At 54.6% G+C, this 24,385-nt stretch overlaps 2 protein-coding genes across 3 annotated transcripts; one reads left to right on the plus strand and one right to left on the minus strand.

Moving 5' to 3' along the window:
* Nucleotides 1-1,720: 1,720 nt before the first annotated feature.
* Nucleotides 1,721-15,185, plus strand: SARM1 (sterile alpha and TIR motif containing 1). Its single transcript, XM_081889606.1, has 9 exons — nucleotides 1,721-2,628; nucleotides 8,634-9,252; nucleotides 9,540-9,752; nucleotides 10,077-10,168; nucleotides 10,502-10,737; nucleotides 11,049-11,151; nucleotides 12,407-12,596; nucleotides 13,332-13,453; nucleotides 14,616-15,185. The coding sequence occupies exons 1-9, from the start codon at nucleotides 2,204-2,206 to the stop codon at nucleotides 14,737-14,739; spliced, it is 2,124 nt and encodes a 707-aa protein (XP_081745732.1). The 5' UTR covers nucleotides 1,721-2,203; the 3' UTR covers nucleotides 14,740-15,185.
* Nucleotides 15,186-17,467: 2,282 nt separating this feature from the next.
* Nucleotides 17,468-23,985, minus strand: SLC46A1 (solute carrier family 46 member 1; the record flags this gene model as incomplete). 2 transcript variants are annotated; one of them, XR_014163118.1, is made up of 6 exons in its annotated part: nucleotides 17,468-17,942; nucleotides 18,000-18,325; nucleotides 19,271-19,427; nucleotides 20,356-20,439; nucleotides 21,462-22,314; nucleotides 23,647-23,985. XR_014163118.1 is itself a non-coding variant. In XM_081889552.1 (5 exons), the coding sequence occupies 5 exons, from the start codon at nucleotides 23,983-23,985 to the stop codon at nucleotides 18,244-18,246; spliced, it is 1,515 nt and encodes a 504-aa protein (XP_081745678.1). In that variant the 3' UTR covers nucleotides 17,468-18,243. The 2 variants fall into 2 exon arrangements, 1 of the variants encoding a protein (XP_081745678.1); XM_081889552.1 differs by having other exon boundaries at nucleotides 17,468-18,325.
* Nucleotides 23,986-24,385: the final 400 nt, after the last annotated feature.

Here is a 24,385-nt window from a genome sequence, read left to right on the forward strand (position 1 = left end):
CCCGGACTCGAAAGAAGGGGGTGCCGGTCACTTGGCACGAGCCCTCGATGAGGTCGGCTCTTCCTGACGCCGTTTCCAATCAGCGCATGCTGGTTCGCTTTAGCTTGAAAATATAATTGGAAACATATAATTGGAAAGAAGCTAAAGCACATACATCAAGCAAAGTTCGGGAGATAAGACTGCTGATTAATGGATCTCTGTGACCGGAGGAACGGAGGAGACAAACAAATAAAGTGAAGAACCACCATTAAGAGACTGGTATGTTTGGAGTGAAAAAGAGGGGGTGGTGGAGGAAAAAACCTTTCTTTTCTTTGCCTTATGTGAATATTAATAACCCTCCACCCCAGAAAGAAGATCGTTGTGTTTTATTAATCACAAGCAGGAACTTAAGAACTGTGTGGAGTGGATTATAGTTAAAGAGATGATTGGTAAACAACGGAGAACGGAGGAAAATTTTATGACGCAGCTTTAAATGGTGTCTCGCTAAGACAGGCTTGTCTAAGAAAGATGGGGGGAGGAGGATCAGGACTATCGGAATGTGAAGGATGACTGGAATGTGATCTTAACCTGACAGAGCCCTCCTGTTATACTTGGCAAGCCTGAGAAAATTAAAGGACAGACCGAAGATAATTTTTTTATGGAAGCGTGGAATGACGGCTGTCCCTAAGTGATATGATCTTTGGAGAGTGTAAAACCCACACAGAGGATGTCTGTCTCTAATCTGCTTGTGAAGATTATTAGAGAGATTGCAAAGAAAGGAATATATGATAACAACAAGAAGATGAAGAAAGTAATAAAGAGACTATCTGGTTTGAACTGGATAGAACTGTTTAATTAAAGCAGCAATATAAGTGATGCTTGGACCCCTGCTCGGAGCTTGATGTATGGGTACCCCCAACAAAATTTAAAAATCTGGCTGTATAATTTGGAAATAATGTGATTTGGAAATAATGTGATGTGACTGGCCTGTTAATAATTTTTTTTTTTAAAAAAAAGAAAAGACCCTGATGTTGGGAAAGATGGTGGGCACAAGGAGAAGGCGACGACAGAGGATGAGATGGTGGGACAGTGTTCTCGAAGCTACCAGCATGAGTTTAACCAAACTGTGGGAGGCAGTGGAAGACAGGAGTGCCTGGCATGCTCTGGTCCAGGGGGTCACGAAGAGGCGGACGCGACTAAACGACTAAACAACAACAAACTACAGATACCTGAAGAGTTGTTTGGATGGAGCAAACTTGCTTCCTGTTGCTCCAGAGAGTAGGACCCGAACCCAGGGCTTCAAATCACAAGAAAGGAGATTCCCACTCAAGCTTAGGAAGAACGTCCTGAGGGTGTGGGTTCTCCTTCAATGGAGGTTTTTGAGCAGAGGCCAGATGTCCACCTCTCAGGGATGATTCCTGCCTTGCAGGGGGTCGGACTAAATGACCCTTGGGGGTCCCTTCCAACCCTACAACTTCATGATGGTGGGGCTGGGAAAGACCCCTCCCTGAACCCACAACTTGCTGCTGAGGAGTGCATGCTCGCTGAGGCTGATGGGAGTCCTAGAACTGAGTTGAGGAACGATGATGACCTAACCACAAGTCAAACTCTCGTCCAATCGTCGCTCCCCGCCAACTTCCCAAACGCTCCTTCCCCTCCCCAGCCCCACACCTGAATCCCTTTCCATTCCCCTTAACTGCTCCACTATTACTGGGGCGGGGGCGTGCAATGTCATGTACCTAAAGCCCGGAGCGTCGCCGAGGACGCGACCACCATGCCTCGTCCTCTTTGTCTCACCAGGAGGAGAGGAGAGAGGGAAGGAAGGAAGGAGGAAGATGCAGTTGCCACGGCGACAGGCCCTCCTTTCAGGGGGAGGTGACTTCATTCCGGCGGGGAAGGCGAGGCATCGCCGGAGGGGATGGGCTTGGCCGCCTCTCTGCCGGCAGAGAGCTCCGCATCCCACATCAGGAGGACGAACAGCTCAGCTGCCCGGCAAGTGGACCGCTGCCAGCTTACTGCTGGTACCCAAGAACGCGCCCGACTCCTTCCTCCAGCCCTGCATCTCTCCATCACTTCTTCTGCTCCGCCCAGACTCACCTTTGCCGCGCCTCGCAGTGCCAGCCTCCTGCCAGCCGGACCCCAGGCTCCCAAGCCCGCCCTGGGCACATCCCCAGATCCGGGGATGCAGCTCTAAGGTGCCCCCCTTCCCTGACCCCCACCCCCGATGGTGCTCCCTCTGCTCGTCTCTGCCTATAGACTGTGCCGCTTAGCCATGTCCGACGCGGAGAGGCTGACGGTCGACTGGTGGGGAGACAGCCCCCGGGCGCCCCAGGAGAGCTCGCCGGGGGCCAGCCCGGCCATCCAAGCGGCCCTGAACAGGATCCTGCCCGACCTGCACCAGGCCATCTCGGCCGCCAAGCAGGCGGCCGGCCCCGAGGACCTCCGCAGCGGCCTGGCCGAGATCCTGGCCCTGGTGGAGGAGGCCTGGCTGATGCCCACCGTGGGCAGGGAGGTCGCCAAGGGCCTGTGCGACGCGATTCGCCTGGAGGGGGGGCTAGACTTGCTGCTGTCCTTGCTCCAGACGGCCGACCACGAGACCAAGTGCCAGGCGGCCAAACTCCTGGAGCAGATCCTGGTGGCGGGGAACAGGTGAGCCAGGCAGGGGGACCGGGGAGGGAGGAACGGGCCGAGGCGTCTGCGGGGGCCAGGGCTTGTGAACCTTTCCTTCCACATCACGGGCCACATTCCCTTCATTGCCAGCTTCCAGGAGCCGCATGCCAAGGTGGGCGGGTCTAGAGGCAAGAGGAGGCCAAGCAATGAATGCCAGGGGTGTTTTGGGGGGGGGGCGGGGGACGGACAATGAGCTAGTAATTCCTTAGTTGTGATTCCTGCGTTGCAGAGGGATGGACTTAGATAATGCTTAAGGGGAAGGCACAGTCCCTACCCGAGAAGAATGGCAGATTAAGATGATGCAGAAATGGCAAAACTGACCCAAAGAATTAGGAATCGGGAAGACCAAAATTTCAATAAGTAATGGGGAAAATGCATAGTTTATTCTAAAAATCCTTGTCAACAATTAAAATTATTAGTAGGACTGGAATGATGCTTGTAGTCAAAAGTTCAACTATGGCTTTATTGAAGATTTAGTAGAAGTGGATTAACAGAGAAGTTGCAGGAGAAAAAGTTAACAGAAGAACGCATGAAAGGGGAGGAGGGAAGTCAAAGGGACCTCCTTGGAGGCTGTTAAGCAGAAGTTGGACAGCTGTCTGTCAGAGATTATTTAGCTATGATCCCTGTGCTGCCCCTGGGGGGTCCCTCCCAGCTCTCCCTTTCTATGTTTTTATGAGACAGGAAAGGGGAATGGGCATGTTTCCTGCCAGCAAAGAAATGAGGGTCAGACAGGTGTGTGGCCTAGGGAGAGGGTGTGTGGTTTTGGATGGGGGGGTCGCATTTGGCCCCTGGACCTCCGGTTCCCTGTCCTTGGCAACGGGGCAACATTTGTGTAGGGAAGAAGTGACATATTCACCGAAATTCCTCCTTCCTATACTCCCTTTCCGACCGCCTTTCTTCCCCAAAGGGATTTCCCCACCCGCTTTTAAAAGGTTTGCTTTTTGAGTGTGCAGGAACCCCCAAAAGGAGCCCACCCCTGTGGTTCTCTGCATGAGTCCCTGTTCTGGGCATGCCCTTGCCTGAAGGTGGGCGATCGCTGTGTCCCTGCCTCCAGAGAGATCCCCACCACCACTCACACCTCTCAATGGCAGAGGGACAGCAGAGGCGGACTGAGAAGGAAGGCAGGGCAGGTTTTTGTGCAGAGACACAGCAGTGGTTTTATAGTGGGGGCTCCCAGGGGCCTCCCCGCTCCTGTGAGGGCTGTTGGTGGCACTACAAATGAAGGCTTGCCAAGAGAGGCACCCGTCCCTCCTGCCAATGGTGCACTCAGGCAATGCATAGTTAATCTATGGGACTCAGGAGGATTGGACAAATCCATAGAGGAGAGGACTATCAGTGGCTCAGCTCTGCCTCCACAGTCAGAGGCAGCAGTGCTTCTGAATCCCAGTTGCTGAAACTGCAGGAGGGGAGAAAGGGCTCTTGTGCTCGGATCCTGCCTGCCAGTTCCCCTTTTTGAAATCTGTTTGGCCACTGTGAGAATAGGTTGCTGGACTGGATGGGCCACTGGCAGGCTCTTTCTTAGGTTCTTAGGGAACCTGCCCTTGATGGTCTTTCAGGGGTGGCAACATGTAACGTGGGCACATTCAATGCTTGGCTTTCCATGAAATGGGCCAAGCCGGGGCTGTTGCAAATCCTGCTCACGTTGCTGAATGAGACCCCGGATTTTGACCCTGTCTTGCCCAATGCAAAATGGTTCTTTTAAAATTTAGATTCAGAAGCAATACAAGTGCAATTGGGTGAGAAGATTAAATATTTTATTCCAAACAGCAAGCAAAAATATACATTACCAAGCAAGCACTTCAATCAGCCATTGAGGAGCCCAGAAATGGCGAAGAGATTCCCAGGTAGCCGTCTTTTGCACAGCACTCTGGCCACGAGTCTGTGCTGAACTCCTACTTGGCATGCTCCAAAACTAGATATTTTATAGACCTGTGTCCTATTGGACTAACACCGGCTCAACCAGAGCTACTCTACATCAAAGGCTTTGCTGGACCAGTTTGATCAACACAACAAGGGCCTTTTCACAAAGGATATTAAAAGCAATAAAACACAGTAACCAGAGGCAGGAAGGAATAACCAGAGTTGGAAGAGCTGACCATGCCAGATCACTATCTTCTCGAATTATAATAATCTCCTGCGATAATTATCCCATACACCCCCCCCAAGTCCTGGCCTGATGGCGTTGCTGACTCCTGCCCCCCCCCAAATTCTGGAGTCATATCAGCAGCCATATCTGCTCTGTGTCATACCAGGATGACAAACTATTCGTTGTTGATGTTCATTCAACTTATTGTAGTTGTTTAGTCGTTTAGTTGTGTCCGACTCTTCGTGACCCCCTGGACCAGAGCACGCCGGGCACTCCTGTCTTCCACTGCCTCCTGCAGTTTGGCCAAACTCATGCTGGTAGCTTCGAGAACACTGTCCCACCATCTCGTCCTCTGTCGTCCCCTTCTCCTTGTGCCCTCCATCTTTCCCAACATCAGGGTCTTTTCCAGGGAGTCTTCTCTTCTCCTGAGGTGGCCAAAGGACTGGAGCCTCAGCTTCAGGATCTGTCCTTCCAGTGAGCACTCAGGGCTGATTTCCTTCAGAATGGAGAGGTTTGATCTTCTTGCAGTCCATGGGACTCTCAAGAGTCTCCTCCAGCACCAGAATTCAAAAGCATCAATTTTTCGGAGATCAGCCTTCTTTATGGTCCAGCTCTCACTTCCATACATCACTACTGGGAAAACCATAGCTTTAACTATACGGACCTTTGTTGGAAAGGTGATGTCTCTGTTTTTTAAGATGCTGTCTAGGTTTGTCATTGCTTTCCTCCCAAGAAGCAGGCGTCTTTTAATTTTGTGACTGCTGTTTCATTCAACTAGCTAGGAGAAAAAGCCATCATAGCAGCTGCAGGTGTCTCTAGGTAGGGCTAGAGAATAAGACCCCCTTGCCTGGACTCCCTGGGAACCGCTGCTGCCAGTCTGTGTGGTCAATACTGAGCTAGGTGGACCACGGGTCTGCACCGTATAAGGAGGCTTTGTATGTTCCTATTTAAAGCACTGTTTATTTAAATTCGGAACCATGAGGACCAGCATCTTACTTTATTCCGAGGGACAAGAGGCTGCTTTGGTAGAACAGACCTTTGCAGGTGGAAGGTCCCAGGTTCAACCTTGCAGGGATTAAATGAGGATTTGGACCTGGGAGAGACCAGGGTTCAAATCCCAACTCAGCCACCATGAAGCTCACTGGGTGTGACCATGAAACCCAGTTGCTACTTCTCAGCCTAAGCTCAATCACAGGGATGTTGTGGGGATTAAAGGAGGACTTCGACCTGGGAAATCTGGGTTCAAATCCCCACTTGGCTATGATGCTCAGTATCAATGAAATAGAAATCAAAGTTTGCCAGGATCTGCTTGAGAACAAAACAACCTGCCCTGGGGCACAATGTCCTTTCTGGAGCCTCTCCCCTCTGCCAGGTGGGCTTTTAAGGGCCCACCGGGGCTTCTAATTGGGAAAATGCATTAGCCGAGACCCAGAAAGACTTTGGAGCCATCAGATGAGCTTCCTGGCAGGAGGGAGCGGCTCTTGGCCTTTGCATCTCTCCGGATAAACCACACACCTCTCCCCTTCCTACTGCCAGCCTGCCTCGCCAGGGTGGGGATCCAAGGCAGGGCAGGGGGTAGGCGGAAGCCGCCTTGTTCTGTTCCATGTGGCCAGGACAAGCTGTGCTGCTGCTGCTGTGTGCTGATTGCTCGTCACCACTCTGGAGGATGAATCAGCTGGCCGCTGTGCCAAGATGAGGTGGTCTCCAGAGGCAGAGGGGCCCTGCCAGTGTTTCCCCTGATGGAAACAGGGCAGAGAAGGAGGGAGCTGGAAGCCACAGGAGGGGAGAGTTGCTCTCGTGCTCAAGTCCTGCTTGCGGGCATCCCATAATAGGCATCTGGCCGGCCACTGTGTGAGAGAACAGGATGCCGGACTAGTGGGGCCGCTGGCTAGATTAACAGAGGCAATCAGAGATCACACTAGACAAGAGTTTTAAAAAGCACAGGGAAAATGCAGAGAATACTTCGCAAAACAGTGCCCTAAAATACATACTTGGACTTGTTTCGATTAATGTCTGCAGGAGACTTTGTTGATATTTAAGTTATAATTAGAAAAAGCTTAATAATTATTAATAAAGGAAGCAGTTTATAAGAAGTAAATAAGGAGGCCAGATACAGGATAAAGGAAGTCTTTTATTTGGTTGTTTGTATTGTTGTATGTTATTATTGTATGTTATGTTCACGTTTATTGAGGGTGGAATTCTGTATTGGGGGTGGGGGGCTATGTTATGTTGTAAATAAAATTTACAATAAAAAATTAAAAAATTAAAAATAAATAAATAGATGGGCCAAGAACATAAGAAGAGGAGCCTGCTGGCCAATGGCCCATCTAGTCCAGCCTCCTGCTCTCACACTTGCCTCTGGGAACCTGAGTGCAAGAGACTTCTGCGTCAGCTTACGAGTCAAGCGATAAAAGGAGGATGACGAAACTGGGATGAGTTTGATCTGGCACCACTTACTGTGGGGCTGCCTGCTTTCTGCCCCAACAGCCTCCTGTTGCCACCCCATTGCCCCACACTAATGGCCGTCCTTCAGAGATCCTGTAGCTCTCTGGATTCCCTGTATTGAACGGGGACCACAAGTCCCTCTCTAGCTCTTACAGTGACAGTTCTGTTATCTTATAATTTATCTGGGGGCGGCAGGTCCAAGCTCTCCACTTCCTTGAGATAGGCCCATCTGGCTGGGCCAGGCAGGTCCTGAGTGCAGGACCCAGCCTCCTGCAGAGATGGCATGGGAACCCTGCCAGGGCTGGCAGATGCAGCGGCTGCCAGATTTCGATGGAGGCCGACGTCAGTCGCTCACAGAGGGAGCCCAATTTTCCCAGAACGGGGCACTTCGCTCACTTCCTGGAACAAGCCAGCCTGGCAGAATCTGATGGGTGAGAGGGGTGCTGTTTAGCCTTGCAATGCAAAAGCTCCCCCCCCCCCCTGCTGGCATTGATGCTCCCCATCCTGCCCCAGCTATGGGTCCAAGCCCTGGCTGAAGCAAAGTGCCTCATTCCTTCCTCCACCCCCATAGATGCTGTCTTCTGTATGGCAGCCACACACACACAGTTAACATAGAATATTCTGCAGAGCCAGTGGTGTCAGCCCTGAAGTCCAAACATTCCTGCATTGCAGAGGGTTGGAATAGATGCCCCTTGCGATGCCCTCCAGCTCTGCAGCTCCACAATTCTGTGCTACCTGCTTTCCAGTCCAGCTGAATTGTGATTGTTCCACCCACTCAGGCAACGTGGGGTGTAACAAGGAAGGTACCTCTGAGTACTTTTTGAGTGCATTGAGTGCATAAGTACTTTTTGCATTTTCCAGGCACTGGTATTCAGAAACATCAATGCCTCTGACTGTGAAGGCAGAGGATGGCTAGGAGCCATTGATACCTCTCTCCTTCCTGGATTTGTTTAATCCTCCTTGGCGCTGTGGGTTAAACCACAGAGCCTAGGACTTGCCGATCAGAAGGTCGGCGGTTCGAATCCCCGTGACGGGGTGAGCGCCCGTTGTTCGGTCCCAGCTCCTGCCCACCTAGCAGTTTGAAAGCATGTCAAAGTGCAAGTAGATAAATAGGTATCACTCTGGCAGGAAGATAAACGGCATTTCCATGCACTGCTCTAATTCGCCAGAAGCGGCTTAGTCCTGCTGGCCACATGACCCAGAAGCTGAATGCCAGCTCCCTTGGCCAGTAGAGCGAGATGAGCGCCGCAACCCCAGAGTCAGCCACGACTGGACCTAACGATCAGGGGTCCCTTTACCTTTTTAAGTTAGTGGCCATCCCTGCTGCCTGTGGCAGGGAGTTCCACCGTTTAACTCTGGGCCATGTGGTGAAGAGCCTTCTTTCCACTGCGTCCCCCCCCCACCCAAGGCTGCTTCCCTGACCCCGTTCTGCCTCCCCGCTCTCTGCCCCTAGGGACCGCGTGGCTCGCATCGGCCTGGGCGTGATCCTGAACCTGTCCAAGGAGCGCGAGAGCCTCCCTCTGGCGCGCAGCACCTCGGGGATCCTGGAGCACATGCTCAAGCACTCTGAGGACACCTGCACGCAGCTGATCGCCGATGGCGGCCTGGACGCGCTCCTCTACTGGTGCCGCTGGAGCGACCCTGTGGTCCTACACCACTGTGCCGCCGCCCTGGCCAACGCGGCCATGCATGGCGGGCCAGCCAACCAGCGGCTGATGGTGGAGAAGAAGGCGGCCGAGTGGCTCTTCCCGCTGGCCTTCTCCAAGGACGGCTTCCTGGTGCAGTTCCACGCCTGCCTGGCCGTGGCCGTCCTGGCCACCAACAAGGAGGTGGAGAAGGAGGTGGAGCACTCGGGGACCCTGGCGCTGGTGGAGCCCTTCGTGGCCACGTTGGACCCGGGGCACTTCGCCCACACCTTGCTGGGCAGCAGCGACAACAGCCAGGGCAGGACGGCAGAGGACCTGCAGCGCCTGGTGCCCCTCCTGGACAGCTCCCGCCCAGAGGCCCAGTGCCTGGCTGCCTTCTACCTGTGTGCAGAGGCCGCCATTAAGGCCCAGCAAAAGAAGATGCAGGTAGCTTGTTTGCATGCAGAGCCATGAGGACTAGTATCTTACTTCCTCTCTTAGTTCAGGGACAGAGCCCCTGCTTTGCATGCAGAAGGTCCTGGGGCCAATACCTGACTAGAATCTGGGTTCAAATCCCCATTCCGCCATGAAGCTCCCTGGCAAGCTGGTTGCTCCCTCTCAGGCTAACCTACCTCGCAGGGTTGTTGTGAGGGCCAAATGGGGAGGAAGAGGAACCTTGGAGTACAGGGTGCAGCACCAGTGCACAAAGTGAATAAATGCTTGGCTTTGCTCAGATTTTCACAGAGATTGGGGCCATCCAGAGCTTGAAGAGGATTGTCTGCTACTCCCCGGACGGCACCACCTCCTCGCTTGCCAAGAGGGCGCTCTGCACGATGGGCGAAGAGGTGCCCCGGCGCCTGCTGCCCACTGTGCCCAACTGGAAACCCCTGGAGGTGCAGAAGTGGCTCCAGCAGATCGGCTTTGTCAAATACTGCCCCAATTTCCTGGTAGGGCTTGCAAGGGGGCGGTGGTTGTGCGGGGAATGGGGGTCAGGGCTCCTGGAGAGAGGAGAGGGCCTCTGAGGAGACTGCAGGTGCCTGTTGGGGGGCTCACAGCTCACTCCCCACGCAGGCCTCCCCCAAAAGCTGCCTCCCTAGCCCACCCCTGGCTCTTGCAGACGCCTCATAAGAACACAGAGCTCTTACTCACTTTTTCTACCAAACATCACAACCTTTTTTCATAGCGGAGTCCCTCCACCCCCTGGATCATGTTGCTTTCTCTCCTCTTGCTCTTTGGATGTGAAACTGACCCCATCCTTCCTCTCCCCCCAGGAACACCAGGTGGACGGCGACCTGCTGCTGAGGATGACGGAGGAGGATTTGCGGGTGGACCTCCAGATGACTTCCAGCATCACACGCAAGCGGTAAGGAGCTCTCGGCGCCCAGGAAGGAGGAGCTCCTGAGCCGAGAAGCGGGGTTGAGCTGGATGATCTCTGAGGGAACCCACCAGATCAAAAACGGCAGCTGTGCTATTGCTCCCTGAGTACAGCAGTGCTATAAATCTGCTCATGTTTGCCATTCCAACTTTTTTTAAAAGCACACACCATGTTTGCAGGAAATTCAGCTATGCAAAAGGGTTTTGAGCACCTTGAGGGCCAGCCTGTTCCGCCTCCAAAAGTGGCGTGCCTCTGCTCCAACCTGGCAGGAGGTGTGTGTCCCCCCTCAGCCCTACTGAGCTGCCCCCCTCCTTCCCCCAGGTTTTTCCGGGAGCTGACGGAGCTCAAGACCTATGCCAACTATTCCACATGCGACCGCAGCAACCTGGCGGACTGGCTGGGCTCCGTGGACCCCAAATTCCGCCAGTACACCTACAACCTGGTCACCAGTGGCATCGACCGCAACTTCCTCCACCGTGTGACGGAGCAGCAGCTGCAAGAGGACTGCCAAGTCCACATGGGCTTCCACCGCGTCCGCATCCTCTCGGCCGCCCGAGGTAACCTCTCCCCTTGCTCTGCAGACCCCCCAGCCCCCGGGAAGGACATCCTGAGGGTCAGAGCCATTTGGCAGTGGAACGGCCTCGCTCGCCAGGCGGCGGACTCTTCTTCACTGGTGGTCTTAAAACGGGGTTGGGCTGGATGACCCCTGCGTGCCCCTTCCAAGTGTACAGTATGATTCCATGAAACAATTTGCTGTTGGGAGGGAACAAATGGATCTAAGGTGGGGAACAGTGGCGGAGGAACCCTCTCCGGCACCCGGGGTGGCACAGTCCATATAGCCACCCACCCCCTTTCTGTCTCCTCCCAGAGATGCTGCATTCGCCTCTGCCCTGCAGCAGCGGAAAGTCCACCTTGGAGGGGACGGACGTCTTCATCAGCTACCGGAGAGCCACTGGGGCACAGCTGGCCAGGTGGGCAGGGGAACGCCGGGGAGCAGCGCAAACCATTCACACATGCGGGCGTGTCAAAGAGAAAAGCCTTCCTTTCTCCTTCTGTAAAGAGCCAACTGTGTGATGCAGCAGCAGAAAAGGTTAATGCGATTCTTGGCTGCATCAACAGAAGTCCCGTGTTCAGATCAAGGGAAACAGGAGGACCGCTCTATCCTGGCTTGGACAGATCACACCTGGAATACTATTAGGAATAACATTCTGGCAATAAGAGCTATTTGATAGCGGAACAGACACCCTCAGAAGGTGGTGGACCTTCATTGGAGGTTTTTTAAGAGAGCGGGTTGGGCTGGATGATCCTTGGGGGTCCCTTCTGTCTCTATAATTCCATCAATTGCTTCTAATCTCTCAACCTCTCTGTGCAAGGAAACAGGGGTTGGCCCACGGCGGCTCTCCCCAACCCAGTGTCATCCAGAGGGTGTTGGACTCCAACTCCCAGCAACCCAGGTTGGCCGATGTTCAGGGATGATGGGAGCTGTAGTCCACGTGACCTCTGAAAGGTTGATCCAAAAAGGCTGCTCTGTGGTTAAGATGGTCGCCAGGATCTCTGACAAGCTGGGCTCAGAGCAAGGCTTGCAGCCTTGATTGGCCAGAAACATGTAAGGGCACCATGGGACGGTGTAGAATTAACCTGTGGAACTCACTGCAACCGCACTTTGCGCTACCGTTAGCAGCAGTAGTAGATTTTTACGAGTTGCATTTCTACAGACCTGCATTCTCTAGAGGGCACTGAATGAGAATAAAACGCACCCATTAAGACTTAAAAATAAGACCGTGAAATGGATATAATTATCCTTAGCACTGATATTGTAACACTTTGGAGGCGTTCAGAGCACTCGCTTATTAATTATGCATTTATTATTCTGCTTTCTGAACAATTGTAGTCTCCCAAAATGGCTCATGTTAATTAAAGAAGGGGAAGTGGGAGCGGGCGGAGGGCTGAGAAACCACAAGCACACACAGGGGGAGGGGGAGACGAGGGCCCACGTACATAATTTCCTTTACAACAGCCCTGTAAGGTAGGCCAGCAGCAGCTGTGGGAGGGTGGAGTTTGGACTGAGGTTGCAGCCGGAGGGGAAAGGGCGTTCTCTAACCCTTTCCCTTTATGCCATTGCCCCAAGTCTCTCCGGAGACGCAGTCGGGGAGAACCCAATTACGGGTGCCTGGGTCAAACCCCACTTCCTTTCACACGTACCCTGCCCTGTTTGCGCCTCTCCAGCCTCCTGAAGGTCCACCTGCAGCTGCACGGATTCAGCGTCTTCATCGACGTGGAGAAGCTGGAGGCCGGGAAGTTTGAGGACAAGCTGATTCAGAGTGTGATGAGCGCCCGGAACTTCGTGATGCTGCTTTCGCGCAACGCCCTCGACAAGTGCGTGGGGGACACCGAATGCAAAGACTGGGTGCATAAGGTGAGAGGGCTTCCCCCTGCCAGGGACTCTGTGTTTGGGGGGGATGGGGATGAAACTCAGAGAACCCTAGAAGAGTTGGGTGGGACCCCCAAAGGACATCTAGCCCAACCCCCTGCAATGCAGGAGACGCAGCCCAATTCACGACAAAGGGCTTCTCCTTGAGCTGAGCTGCCAGCCATCTGTCTCAGGAGACAACGGAGGAGTGTGCCTTGGGGAGGTGAAGTCAAAACGTTGGAGAGTCGCAGCGCCTGCTGTGGCTGCGGAGGCTGATACAGGAGAGACATGTTTTGTTGCGGCCGGGGCAGAGGAAGGCGTCTGGTTGTGCAGCTGCAGATGCACCAGGGCGTTTCTTCTCTCTGGGCTCCTCCAAGTGGTCATTGCTCCTCCGGTCACTGCTGTGGATGCATGGCCAGTCTGCCTGTCTCCAGGCGCTGCGGTCATCTGCAAGGGATTGCCACAGGGCAGGGATCTCCTTGGGGATCCTGCCGTCTTCCATCCTGTGGACATGACCAAACCAGCATAGATGTCACCTAGTGCAAACAGGCCGGGAACATTTGCTCACTGAGAGGGCACATCTTTTGGGGAGACTTTGTCCCGCCACGTGATGCCCAAAATCTTCCTGATATAACGTACGTGGAAGCCAGCAGGACAAGAGGAAGGGAAATCATATTGAACAAACTCACCCCTCCCTAAGCAAGATTTCCTTCTCTCTTTTTAAATGCATATCCTTCACAGGAAATTGTCACAGCCCTGAGTAGCGGGAAGAACATTGTCCCCGTCACAGACCACTTTGAGTGGCCGGATCCAAAGACCCTTCCTGAGGACATGAGAGCCATCCTGAAGTTCAATGGGATCAAGTGAGTGGGATCAAGGAGTGTCCCTGGGGATAAGGCGGGTGGGCGGGGGGGGGGGGCAATCTCTGGAAACTGGTGCAACACAGCCAGCTGCTTGTGTGTGTGGGGGGGGGGTGAATCTGGGGAAACGAGGCTGAGATGAGGCTGAATCTGAAGGGGTTTGAAACCGATTTAATGCTAATAGTTTCAGGTGCAAAGGATGCTTTGAAGCTCCAGGCTTGAAGTTGCACCCTTTCCCCTGCCCCTTTCCAAACCGGTGCTCCAGTTCACGCAGGGGAAAAATTGGGAGCCCTACACAAGAGCTGTAGATTCCCCATGGCCCCTTCCACCCCAAGCACCGCCTGGCTTGGGTCAGCTCAGGGGTCCTCAAACTTTTTCAGCAGGGGGCCGGTCCACTATCCCTCACCAGAGGTTGGCAAGGTTTACTGGACATGGGCCAAATTATTCCCACGGAGATCATTCGTGGGCTGGACTGGCACAGTGCAATGCTGGAAATTGCGTCTGCGCATGTCTGCGGTGCCGGAAATCGCTTCTGCACATGCCCAGACGCCAAAAACCACATCTGCGCAGAAGGGATCTCCAGCGTCTGGACATGAGCAGACGTGATTTCCGGTATCTGCGCATGTGCAGACGCAATTTCTGGCGCTGCTCTGTGAGTGCCCAAGCCATGCAGCGCTGCTTTAGTGCAGCGCAAAGGGGGGACTCGCCGAGTGTGTGGCTCGGTTCGAAGGCTGCTCATGGGCCAGTAAAACGGTCTTCGTGGGCCGCATCCGGTGCATGGGCCGCACGTTGCTGCAGTGCCTCAGACCTCGTTGGGGGCCGGACTATATTTTTTGGGGGAAATGAACGAGGGATGATGAGCAGTGTGCGAAAGGGCTCCAGAGAGGGGCTGCTTAAAATGGCGGCCGCTTGAGCGCTGCTGCTGCTGGCACCAACCAAGCCCAGCCCCCTGCCTTCTCTAGGCAGGACAGGGAAAAGCCAGGAGGAGGGAGGGAGGAGGCGCCGCCGCCATAGGAGGGAGAGGGAAAGAACACGCACTGGCAATCCATGCAGCGATTCCTGGACCGTCCGCGGGCCAGATTTAGAAGGCTATTGGGCCTGATCCAGCCCGCAGACCTGTTTGCCAACCCGTGGTTCAGCTGTTTCATTTCCACTTCCCATGCAGATGGTCCCACGAATACCAAGACGCCACCATTGAGAAGATCATCCGCTTCCTGCAGGGCCGCTCCTCCCGGGATTCCTCCGCTGGCTCGGAAAACAGCCTGGAGTGTGGCCCCCCTCAAAACTAGGGAACTGGAAGGTGCTCCCCCCAACGGAGCAGAGAAGGGGGTGGTGGGTCGGAGTGGGAAGAAGAGGGTGACCCTTAGCTTCTGTCCCCAAGTCTGCACTGCCCTAGAGAGGGGCCTCACCCCCTGCCCCCCCCAGCTTTTGCAGGCTCAGCCACCGCTGCGTCGGTGCCCCCTGCTGGCTCCCTTTGGGATATGCCGATTAGGTTATGCAAAACTCCTGAAGAAAATGCTGCTTGCTGCCTGCCCTGCCAGGACAGTTGGAGCGGCAAACTTTCTCCCTCCCTAGTGGCCTTTCACCAGAGGCTCTTAACTCTTTGTGTGCCTGGGTAAGATTTTTGGTTTCTCAACCAATTAGGTTATTACTTGGCTGTTGGGAAGGTGGGCTTTGTAGTGTTTATCTTGTATTAAAGTATTTATCAGATTCTAGGCTCCAGAAGCTTCCTTAGGTGTCTGCTCATCTGTCTTTTAAGCTAAGCAAATGGTCAGAGGTTTAGGAAATGACTGCTTTTCAAACCCCTTCATATACCATCTAGAGCTGGGAAGGAGCAGCAAAGAGGCCGAGTTTGCTGATGGGTCTCAATTGTTCAGGACGTTTAAGCACAAAAGAGATTGCAAAGAGCTCCGAAAGGACCTCTCCAAATGGAGCGGATGGGTGGCAAAATGGCAAATGCAATTCAATGCAAACAAGTGTTAAATGATGCATTTCGGGTCAAAAAAGTCTTAATTTCATGTGCCTGCTCCTGGGGCCCTGAACTGCAGGTGGCAGACCTTGTGGTCGCAAGAGACAGCTCAGTGAGGTTGACCGAGCGACAATGCGCATTCCATGCAAGGGATGGTTAGGAAAGGAACTGAAAACAAAACGGCCAGGATCATGATGTCGTTACAGAAATCTATGATGCAGCCACATTTGGAGAACTGGGTACAGTAGTCCTCAAAAAGGCGATGTTCAGGAAGGGCAGGCAAAAGACCCAAAGGGGTGGAACGACTCTCAACGTGGAAAAGGTTGCAGCATTGGGGATGTGAGAAAGAGGCGCCATGATAGAAGTTCATAAGGTTATGCGTGGCATGGAGAAAGAGCAGGGCTGCTCACTACTCCTGAAAGGGTCCCTCAAGGCTCATCTAGTCCACCCTCTTGCAATGCAGGAATCGCAGCTAAAGGATCCCTGACAGAGAGCCATCTGACCTGTTGGAAAAAAAAACCGTGTGCCTTAGGAGTAGCAGCAGAACAAGCCAGGCTTTGCAGCAGAACACAGCCCTTTATTCTTCCTTGGCTTTTATATATCTTATCTTTTCGCTTTCCGGGGTGGACTGCTCTCAGCCACCATCCCAGCACCCAGCTTTTTCTCCCCATGCCAGGCTTGAGGCCTCTCCTCCGTGGTCCCGGAACAGTGTGGAGTTTGTAGAGTCAGGAGGAAACTTGAGCGGGGTTGGAAGGGAACGTCAATTACACAGGCGCCCAAGTGAGCCGTTCTCCTGAATTATGGGTGCCTTTCAGTTGGAGGGTTTGCGGGAAGGGGGGACAAGGCAGCACTTGGGTGGGAGATGGGTAACTGAGTGCCCAGGGAAGGTCCCCCCTCAGCCACCACCCAGTTCCCCCACTCAGGGCCTTGGTTTTGATGACCCCAAATAATTGCAGTTTGCACCCCTGCCAGTCAATTTTAAGGACCAGATTCATGGGTCACTTGGAAGGTGCCTCTGTACTGAGCCAGACCACTGGGTCTGCCTGCACTGACTGGCAGCAGCAGCTCTGCAAGGACATCCTTAAGAGCCAGTGTGGTGTAGTGGTTAAGAGCGGTGGACTCGTAATCTGGGGAACCGGGTTCGCTTCCCTGCTCCTCCACCTGCAGCTGCTGGGTGACCTTGGGCCAGTCACACTTCTCTGAAGTCTCTCAGCCCCACTCACAGAGTGTTCGTTGTGGGGGGGAGGAGGGAAAGGATAATGTTAGCCGCTTTGAGATTCCTTAAAAGGTAAAGGGACCCCTGACCATTAGGTCCAGTCATGGCCGACTCTGGGGTTGTGGCGCTCATCTCGCTTTACTGGCCGAGGGAGCCGGCATACAGCTTCTGGGTATGTGGCCGGCATGACTAAGCCGCTTCTGGTGAACCAGAGCAGCGCACGGAAACGCCATTTACCTTCCCGCCGGAGCAGTACCTATTGATCTACTTGCACTTTGAGGTGCTTTCAAACTGCTATGTTGGCAGGAGCAGGGACCGAGCAACGGGAGCTCACCCCGTCACGGGGATTCGAACTGCTGACCTTCTCATCGGCAAGTCCTAGGCTCTGTGGTTTAACCCACAGTGCCGCCTGCATCCCTTGAGACTCCTTAGGGTAGTGATAAAGCGGGATATCAAATCCAAACTCTTCTTCATCATCATCCTGCATGCAAACGGGCTGGAAATCACAGGAGGGGGGAGGGGGCTTGGGTCCTGCTGGGGGGTGGTCCCACTGCGGCATCTGGTTAGCCACTGTGAGAAGAGGACGCTGGACTCAGTGGGTCCCTTTGGACCTGACCTAGCAGCCTTTTCCGATGTTCTCATGATGTTCCTGAATTGCCAGCTCTTCCTTCTTATCTGTTCTCGGTGCAGAAGGACAGGGGAAGGAGTGGAAAAACACTCCCTCCCCCCCCCCCCGGCTGAGATGCATCTCCAAGGCCGCTCTTTAGGGCCTCAGTTGGCACACCTCAGAGTGCCAATGTGCTGCAAAAGGGCAAAGAGAGAAGCGAGCATCTTATCAGCACACACCTCCAACTTTATTGTGACACGTCCTTTGATGCACACCCCTGCCCAGGTGGGTCTGGGAGCAATTTGCCACCAGCAATTTCCCCTCCAAGGACGAATGGGGAAGCAAACTTGAGTGGGAGGGGGGCACCACCTCCCTTGGCACAGGAGGGCCAGCCGTCATCGAAAGATGGGCCGCCTCCCCCTTGGCACCCAAGCCCATCCTAGGAGCCTGCTATCTTGGGATGAACTCGCTGTCTCTCCATTTCCTGGAGACGGGAATCCTCTTGCTGGAAAGAGACTGGGCTGGAAAGAGCGGCAGCTGCACCCCTGGAAAAGGAAAATACTCCTCACTGCTGGGGTGGGTGATACCCCCAGAACGGGCAAGGAAGAGATTCATGGGAGAGAAAAGGGGGCTTTCTTTGTGATCTCCCCTAAAAGCCAATGTGAATGGCACACACAACGACCACTAACACACTCTCTCTCTCGCTCTCTCTCTCTCTCTCTCTCTCTCTCTCTCTCTCACACACACACACACACACTCCCCTGGTTAGGATTCCTACTCCCAGCTCCACAGATCTGAAGAAAGGTTCTAGTCCTCATGACGCACCCAATCTAGTAACACAGAGATCAAGGCATGTCTCAGAGGAAAGTTAACCCCCCCCCAAGCTACATTAAAAAGCCAAACGTGAAGAGCCAAGAGGAAATTGTTTTCAAGTCATTGGAGAGGCATGTGCAGAGATCAGCTGCTGGTTTCCGGAAGGGCGGCAACTCAGGTTCAGCTGGTCATTGTTCTGCCTCCTGCAGCGGACCAGGAGTGTCGGCAAAGTGGCTGTAGTCAGGTTTTGAGTCCTGGATTTCGATCCACCTGGGGTGGGGAGGGGGGGAGAGAGAAAAGGGGCAGAGTTAAGGACCTCCGAGGAATGGAGCCAATAGAGCCCAGGGTGTGCAGCAGTTGCAGAAAAGGCGAGTGCCAGGCCAGGCATTATTAGGAAAACAAAAATTAAAACTGCAGCTCTTATAATGCCCCGATACAACTGCATTTGGTATACTATGTACAGTTCTGGTTGCTCACCTCAAAAAGGACATTGCAGAGTTGGAAAATGTTTCAGAAAAGGGCACCCCAAATGGATCAAGAGGGGTGGAAGAAAAATTGTGGTGTTTGGGACTTTTTAGTTTAAATGGCAACATTACAGGAATTTATAGAATTCTGCATTGCAGGGTGAAAGTGAATAGAAAAGACTGTCCCTCCCTCTCTCAACGCTGCAACTAGTGGAGATCCAATGAAACTGATTGATGGAAGATTTGAGACTTCTTCACACAGTGCAGAGTTACACTGTGGAACTCCCTCCCACATGACACAGGGATAGCCAACAACTTGGATGGCTTTTAAAGAAGATTAGACAAATTAATGGAGGAGGAGAGGGCCCTGGAGGGTTCCTAGCTAGGAGGCTCTGCTTCGTTTCCATGGTTGGAGGCAGCTGGAATCCCAGCTTGCTGGAAACCGCAGGAGGGGAGAGTTGCTCTTGTGCCTGGATCCTGCTTGTGGGTTTCCCATTGGGGCGTCTAGTTGGCCTCTGTGAGAACAGGAGGCTGCACTAGATGGGCCCCTTTGCCTGAACAAGCCAAGCTATCCTTACACACTTATCCCGTTTCTTCCTATATAAATAACAATGGAAGGCTGTCGTCACGCTGCAGTTTGAGTAGCTGCCACTAGGGCTCCCTTTGGCCTGACTCAGCCACAGCCAGGGGTTTGAGGTGACCGTGCGATGCAGGAAGCCAGGACAGTCAAGATGGAGAGAGGAGGACTTACCCGATGATGGCGGCTGGAACGAGGAGGATGACGGCCCCAAGGAGGAAGGGGAAGCCTTTCATGAAGGAGAGGCTGGCGGGGTAAAGGGAGTTGAAGACCCCTGTGGCCACCAGCGAGCAGAGACCTTCCACGCAGGCCACGGCAGCAAAGAGAGCGCCTGGAGGGGAGAGCAGAGAGCTGAAGCACGCATGGGACACCCAAGGGGCATGCCCCCAACCCCAAACGGTGGGTGTTTTCATAAAATCATAGAGCTGGAAGGGGTCCCCAAAGGTCCTCTAGTCCAACCCCATGCAATGCAGAAATTGCAGCTCACGGATTCCTGACAGGTGGCCCACCTGACTTCTCCAGTCAAGGAAAGACCATCTTATGAAGGAGTCTGCTCTTCCCAGGGTGCTGGGAACTGTAGTTCTGTGATGTCCAGACCTTCCTAGCTGGGGATCTCTATTGCTCTTTGTCCCCAGCAATACACACACACAGAGGGAGGTGTCAGCTGATTTGGGAGCCTACCCAGGAGGGGTGTTTGGGAGTGAGGTGAGGTCCTCAAGGCACCCAAACAACACCTGAAACTCCTGTCGTGCTTCTCCAATAAATGCACAACTGCTGATTCTTGCAGCTCGTTACCAGTGCAATTATTTAAGGATTTTGCTCATGGGAGAAGAACGAGGGGTGCGGGGAAAGGGATCTCTGCCCTCTGCCACCCCTGCAAATCTTATATTCTGCCACCTGAGCAGGCATGCTCCTGAGCGCCTCCTTGCGCCCACAAGGCAGGAGTGGCGAGCCCTTGCCCCTTCCCAGACACTGCTGAGCTGCAATGCCCGCCATCTTCTGCCAGGCTTGCTGGGGCTGGTGGGAGTTGTAGTTCAGTAACAGCTGGAGGGCCAAAGCTTCCCACTCCTGCCACGAGGACTAGGAACTTTTAAGTTTGTTTTTTCTAAGTCTCTAGTCCTTATGGTAGCAGTGGGAAGCTTTGGCCCTCCAGATATTACTGAACTACAATTCCCATCGGTGCTAGCTGTTGGCCATGTTTGCCCCAATGCATTGTGGGTCAGGTGATCTGGCTGTCACTGAACCCTTGCTCTGCTTACCTTGCTCCTTTTCGTCAACCAGCCTGGATAACTTGGAGCGGATCACAGGCGTGACAGTCATGGAGAGGAAGAGGAGGCCATATCCTGTCGGGAAAGGAGGAGAAAGAAAATGAAGAGACCCACTGAAATGAACTAACACAGCGGACTTCGGTTTGGGGCAAACTTAAGTGCCCTTGGATGTCCCAGCAACTGCCATCCAGACACACGGACTGTCTCTTGACACTGGAGGGGGAGCAGAGTTAGTGCTCTCTAGGAATCTAGATAGACTGCCTCTGGGCCTGGAAGTTCCACAAGAGTGTCATAAGAGCCTGCTGGATCAGGCCCAAGGGGCTCTGTTGGTAGGAGATGCTTAACCTCAGGGTCCTGGGTTCGAGTCCCACGTGGGGCCAAAAGATTCCTGCATTGCAGGGGGCTAGATGATCCTTGCGTTCCCTCCAAACTCTACAATTCTGCGATTCTAGCACAGCTTCCTGTGCCAACCAGATACCCCAAAAGAAAAGCCGCAGTTGCACTCAGGTCCTGCTTGTGATCTCCTCGCTTGCGCTTCCCACCCACCGGGGCTCATAGAATCTTATAAGCTCCCGAGGTGGAGGCACATCCAGGGGTCATCTAGTCCCACCCCCCGCAGTGCAGGAATTCAGAGGCACGTTGCCTCCCGACACTGAGGGCACATAGCACAGAACGAAATGGATCAGGCCAGTGGCCCCTCTAGCCCAACCCCCTGTCCCCACAGTGGCCTACCAGGTGCCTCCACGGAAAGCCCACAAGCAGGAGCCGAGGGCAACGGTTCTTCCTTCCTGCACCGTCTGGTCTTCAGGGGTAGGCTGCCCCCGAGCATGGAGGTTCTGCTCCCAAAGTAGGCCTCCATGCGGAGAGCCCGGCAGCAGGATCAGGCCAGGGACCCATCTGGTCCAGCTTCCCAATCTACACAGGTGCTTGGGAAATGGATTCCCATTCCCTGAACCTTTTTAAGCAGAGGCCGGGTGTCCATCTGCCAGGGACTCTTTAGCTGCGACCCCTGCGCGGCCGGTGGGTTGGGCTAGATGACCGCCGGGTGCCCCAATTCTCCAACCCTCAAGCAACGCCTCCTCTCCCAGGAGCAGCACCTGTGAACATCAGGGGCGTGGTGCTCGCCAGCGCGATCGCCCCCAGGCCCAGGACGTTGGAGAGCAGGCCGGCTTCGGCCACCCAGCTATCCTCGAGGCAGGTCTGCAGCAGGCGCAGCCCCAGCAAGCTGGACAGGTAGGCCAGGTAGTGAGCGGCCGAGCCGTAGCCGATGAGCTCCGAGTCCCAGCAGAGTGGGGTGCTCAGCTCGTACAGCACCAGCAGGTCCGAGGCCCCGAAATGCACGCTGACCACCAGGAAGAAGGCAAGGGAGTAGAGGAGGAGCTTGCGCCACTCCCAGCCCCGGGCGCCGGGCGCATAGAGGCGGAGGATGGAGGCGTAATGGCGGAGGGTGAGGAGCCTGGTGGGGTGCCTGGGCGCCACCGATTCCCGCAGGCAGGCGGCGGCGTAGAGAGTGGCGGAGAGGCTAGCGGCGAGGGCCAGCCAGAAGGGAGCCGCGTAGCCTTGGGCATGGCGCCACTGCCCGCCCAGAAGGCTGGCGCCCATCCCCGCCAGGCCCAGGCAGGCCTCCAGGACGGCCACGCGGAAGGTGCGCCCTTGCCGGTCGCTGACGTCGGCCGCGTAGGCGAAGGAGGCGGCCAGGATGAGGTTGTAGTCGCCCGAGAGGCCGGCCAGGATGCGGCCCAGAAGGAGCCAGGCTACGGGGAGCCGGAGGGACATCACCGCCAGGAAGATGGCCGCCTGCAGAGCCATGCCCAGAGAGGCAAGGGCGAGGGCCGGGCGGCGCCCCACGGAGTCGCTCCAGGGGCCGAGCAGCGTGACGGAGAAGAGGCCCACCAGGAAGCCGGCCAGGTTGAGGTAGAGGTTCCAGTGGGCCACCAGGGTCTCCAGCTCCTGAGAGAGAGAGGAAGGCAGAGGGCCGTGAGGCCGGAGGAGGGAGCTGGACTACTGCAAGGCGCTCTTCGTGGGGCTGCCCTTGGGCCTGGTTCGGAAGCTACAACCAGTGCGGCAAGATTGCTGACGGGAGCTGCTGGCCAAGAACAAAGGATGCCCACCTGCTGCCGAGCTGCGTTCAAGGCTCTTGCGTTAATGTACAAAGCCCCGAGCGACTTCCGTCTACAATCCCGAAGCCTTCTATCCCAGTTTGCTCACTGAGATCACCTGTGGTGCAGCTCACTTGACAACAATGAAAAACCAAGCCTCTAGGGTCATGGACCCAGTCCTGTGGAACTCCCTGCCACTGGAGATGCAGCGAGCACCTACTAAAAACTTTTCTATTCCACCTGGTCAAGGCAGGCCACGAAGAATACAAGGGTTGGCTGGTGTTTGCTTTTAATTCTTTGTTTGCTTTTAACTCAGTTTCATTTTTTTACTATTTTATTGTACGGTTTTATGTTTTTACATCGTTGCAAACCGCTGTGATATATTTTTATGATACAGCAGTATATAAATATCTATTATAAATAAGTATCTTAGAACTGGGAATGTCCCCTGCCTGAAACCCTGCAGAGCTGCTGCCAGTCAGTGTAGGCAATACTGATCTGGGAGTCCAGAGGGTCTGACTTGGTCTATACGTTTGCAGTCTCTTAGGATACCATAAAGGCTGATGCTGCTATTATTGTTGTTGTTGTTTTTTAAATTTGTATACCGCCCTTCATTTAGAGATCTTAGGTTGGTTCCCAGCATTAAAATCCAAGATAAAAACATGAAATACATAATAAAAGTAAGAACAAAAAAAAGCCACAGACCCCCTATTATCTTTTATACACACAAACATTCTTCTTTATTTTTTTTTAAATATGTGGTTTCTATTCAATTCCTATTTTAAAACTTTTTAATGGCTTTTCCCTGTTTTATCTGTGTTTCTGCGTTTGTTTTTATCTGTAGTCCCACCTCGAGTCCCAGCCTGGAGCAAAAGGTGGGAGAGCAATAAACGCAGCAACAACAGCAGGACCCCCAGCCCGAAACCCAGAGGAGAACTGCTGCCAGACTGTGCAAGCAGTCCTGATCCTGATGGAGCAAGAACGTGCCTGGCTCTAAGGCACCTTCCCGGCTGCAGAGAGCCTGCCCGGCGAGCTTCCCCGTTCAGACGCAGTCTACCCCAGCCAAGCCCCAGCTCCCGGGAAGAGGCTGCCCGTTGCCGCCGGGCACCCACCGGGGTCCCTGGCCCTCAAGGCGCCCGGAGAGCCCCTCGGGGCCCGGCCTGCGCCTGGAAGGGCGACGCACCTCCTCCTGCTTCGCGGAGCCGCTCCCGTTGGCGCATCCTCCTCCCTGCCGGGCGGCGCTGCCGTTCCCGGCGCCGAGGCGCTCCCACAGGTACTGGGTGCAGAGCGGACCCTGCAAGCCCATGGCCAGCGTGGCCAGCAGCAGCACCGGCTCCACGGCCCGCGGGCGCGCGCAGCCGGCCCGCCGCGCCCCCTCCTCCGGCTCCGGCTCGTCCCCGGGCGGCTCCGCCGGGGGTCCCGCCGCCTGCTCGGCCATGGCGGCGGCGGCGGTAGCAGCGACCAAGGGGCGGAGCGGCCACCAGCTCCGCCTGGCCCGACGCGAGGACGAAGGGCGGGCCATGGCAGGTCGGTAGGAGGGAAGGCGGAGGAAGGCGCTGCCGCCGCCGGAAAGGGAAGCGCCGCGGCTCTCGCGGACCTGCCGTGACGCCACGGCAAGACGACGGCGTCCAGAGAGCCTGGGGAACTGGGAAGAATCCCGCCTGCGTGCTTGGCTTGCTCTCTCCTCGATTAATAGGGGCTAGATACTTGGCTGCATTGTTGTTGTTGTTGTTTAGTACTGTAGTTTAGTTGTATCTGACCCCCTGCCCCTGGACCAGAGCACGCCAGGCCCTCCTGTCTTCCACTGCCTCCTGCAGTTTGGTCAAATTCATGCTGGTAGCTTCAAGAACACTGTCCCACCATCTCGTCCTCTGTCCTCCCCTTCTCCTTGTGCCCTCCATCTTTCCCAACATCAGGGTCTT

Source organism: Podarcis melisellensis, assembly GCF_964234715.1.
Source record: "Podarcis melisellensis genome assembly, chromosome: 15".
In the NCBI taxonomy this organism is placed as follows: domain Eukaryota; kingdom Metazoa; phylum Chordata; class Lepidosauria; order Squamata; family Lacertidae; genus Podarcis; species Podarcis melisellensis.

What these genes read in the sequence shown, in the direction of transcription:
- SARM1 (XM_081889606.1), top strand. Translation starts at nt 2,204, where the DNA reads ATGGTGCTCCCTCTGCTCGTCTCTGCCTATAGACTGTGCCGCTTAGCC. An exon ending in CCCAGCAAAAGAAGATGCAG is followed by an intron (nt 9,253 to 9,539) that starts GTAGCTTGTTTG and finishes GGCTTTGCTCAG; the next exon opens with ATTTTCACAGAGATTGGGGC. An exon ending in ACTGGGGCACAGCTGGCCAG is followed by an intron (nt 11,152 to 12,406) that starts GTGGGCAGGGGA and finishes GCGCCTCTCCAG; the next exon opens with CCTCCTGAAGGTCCACCTGC.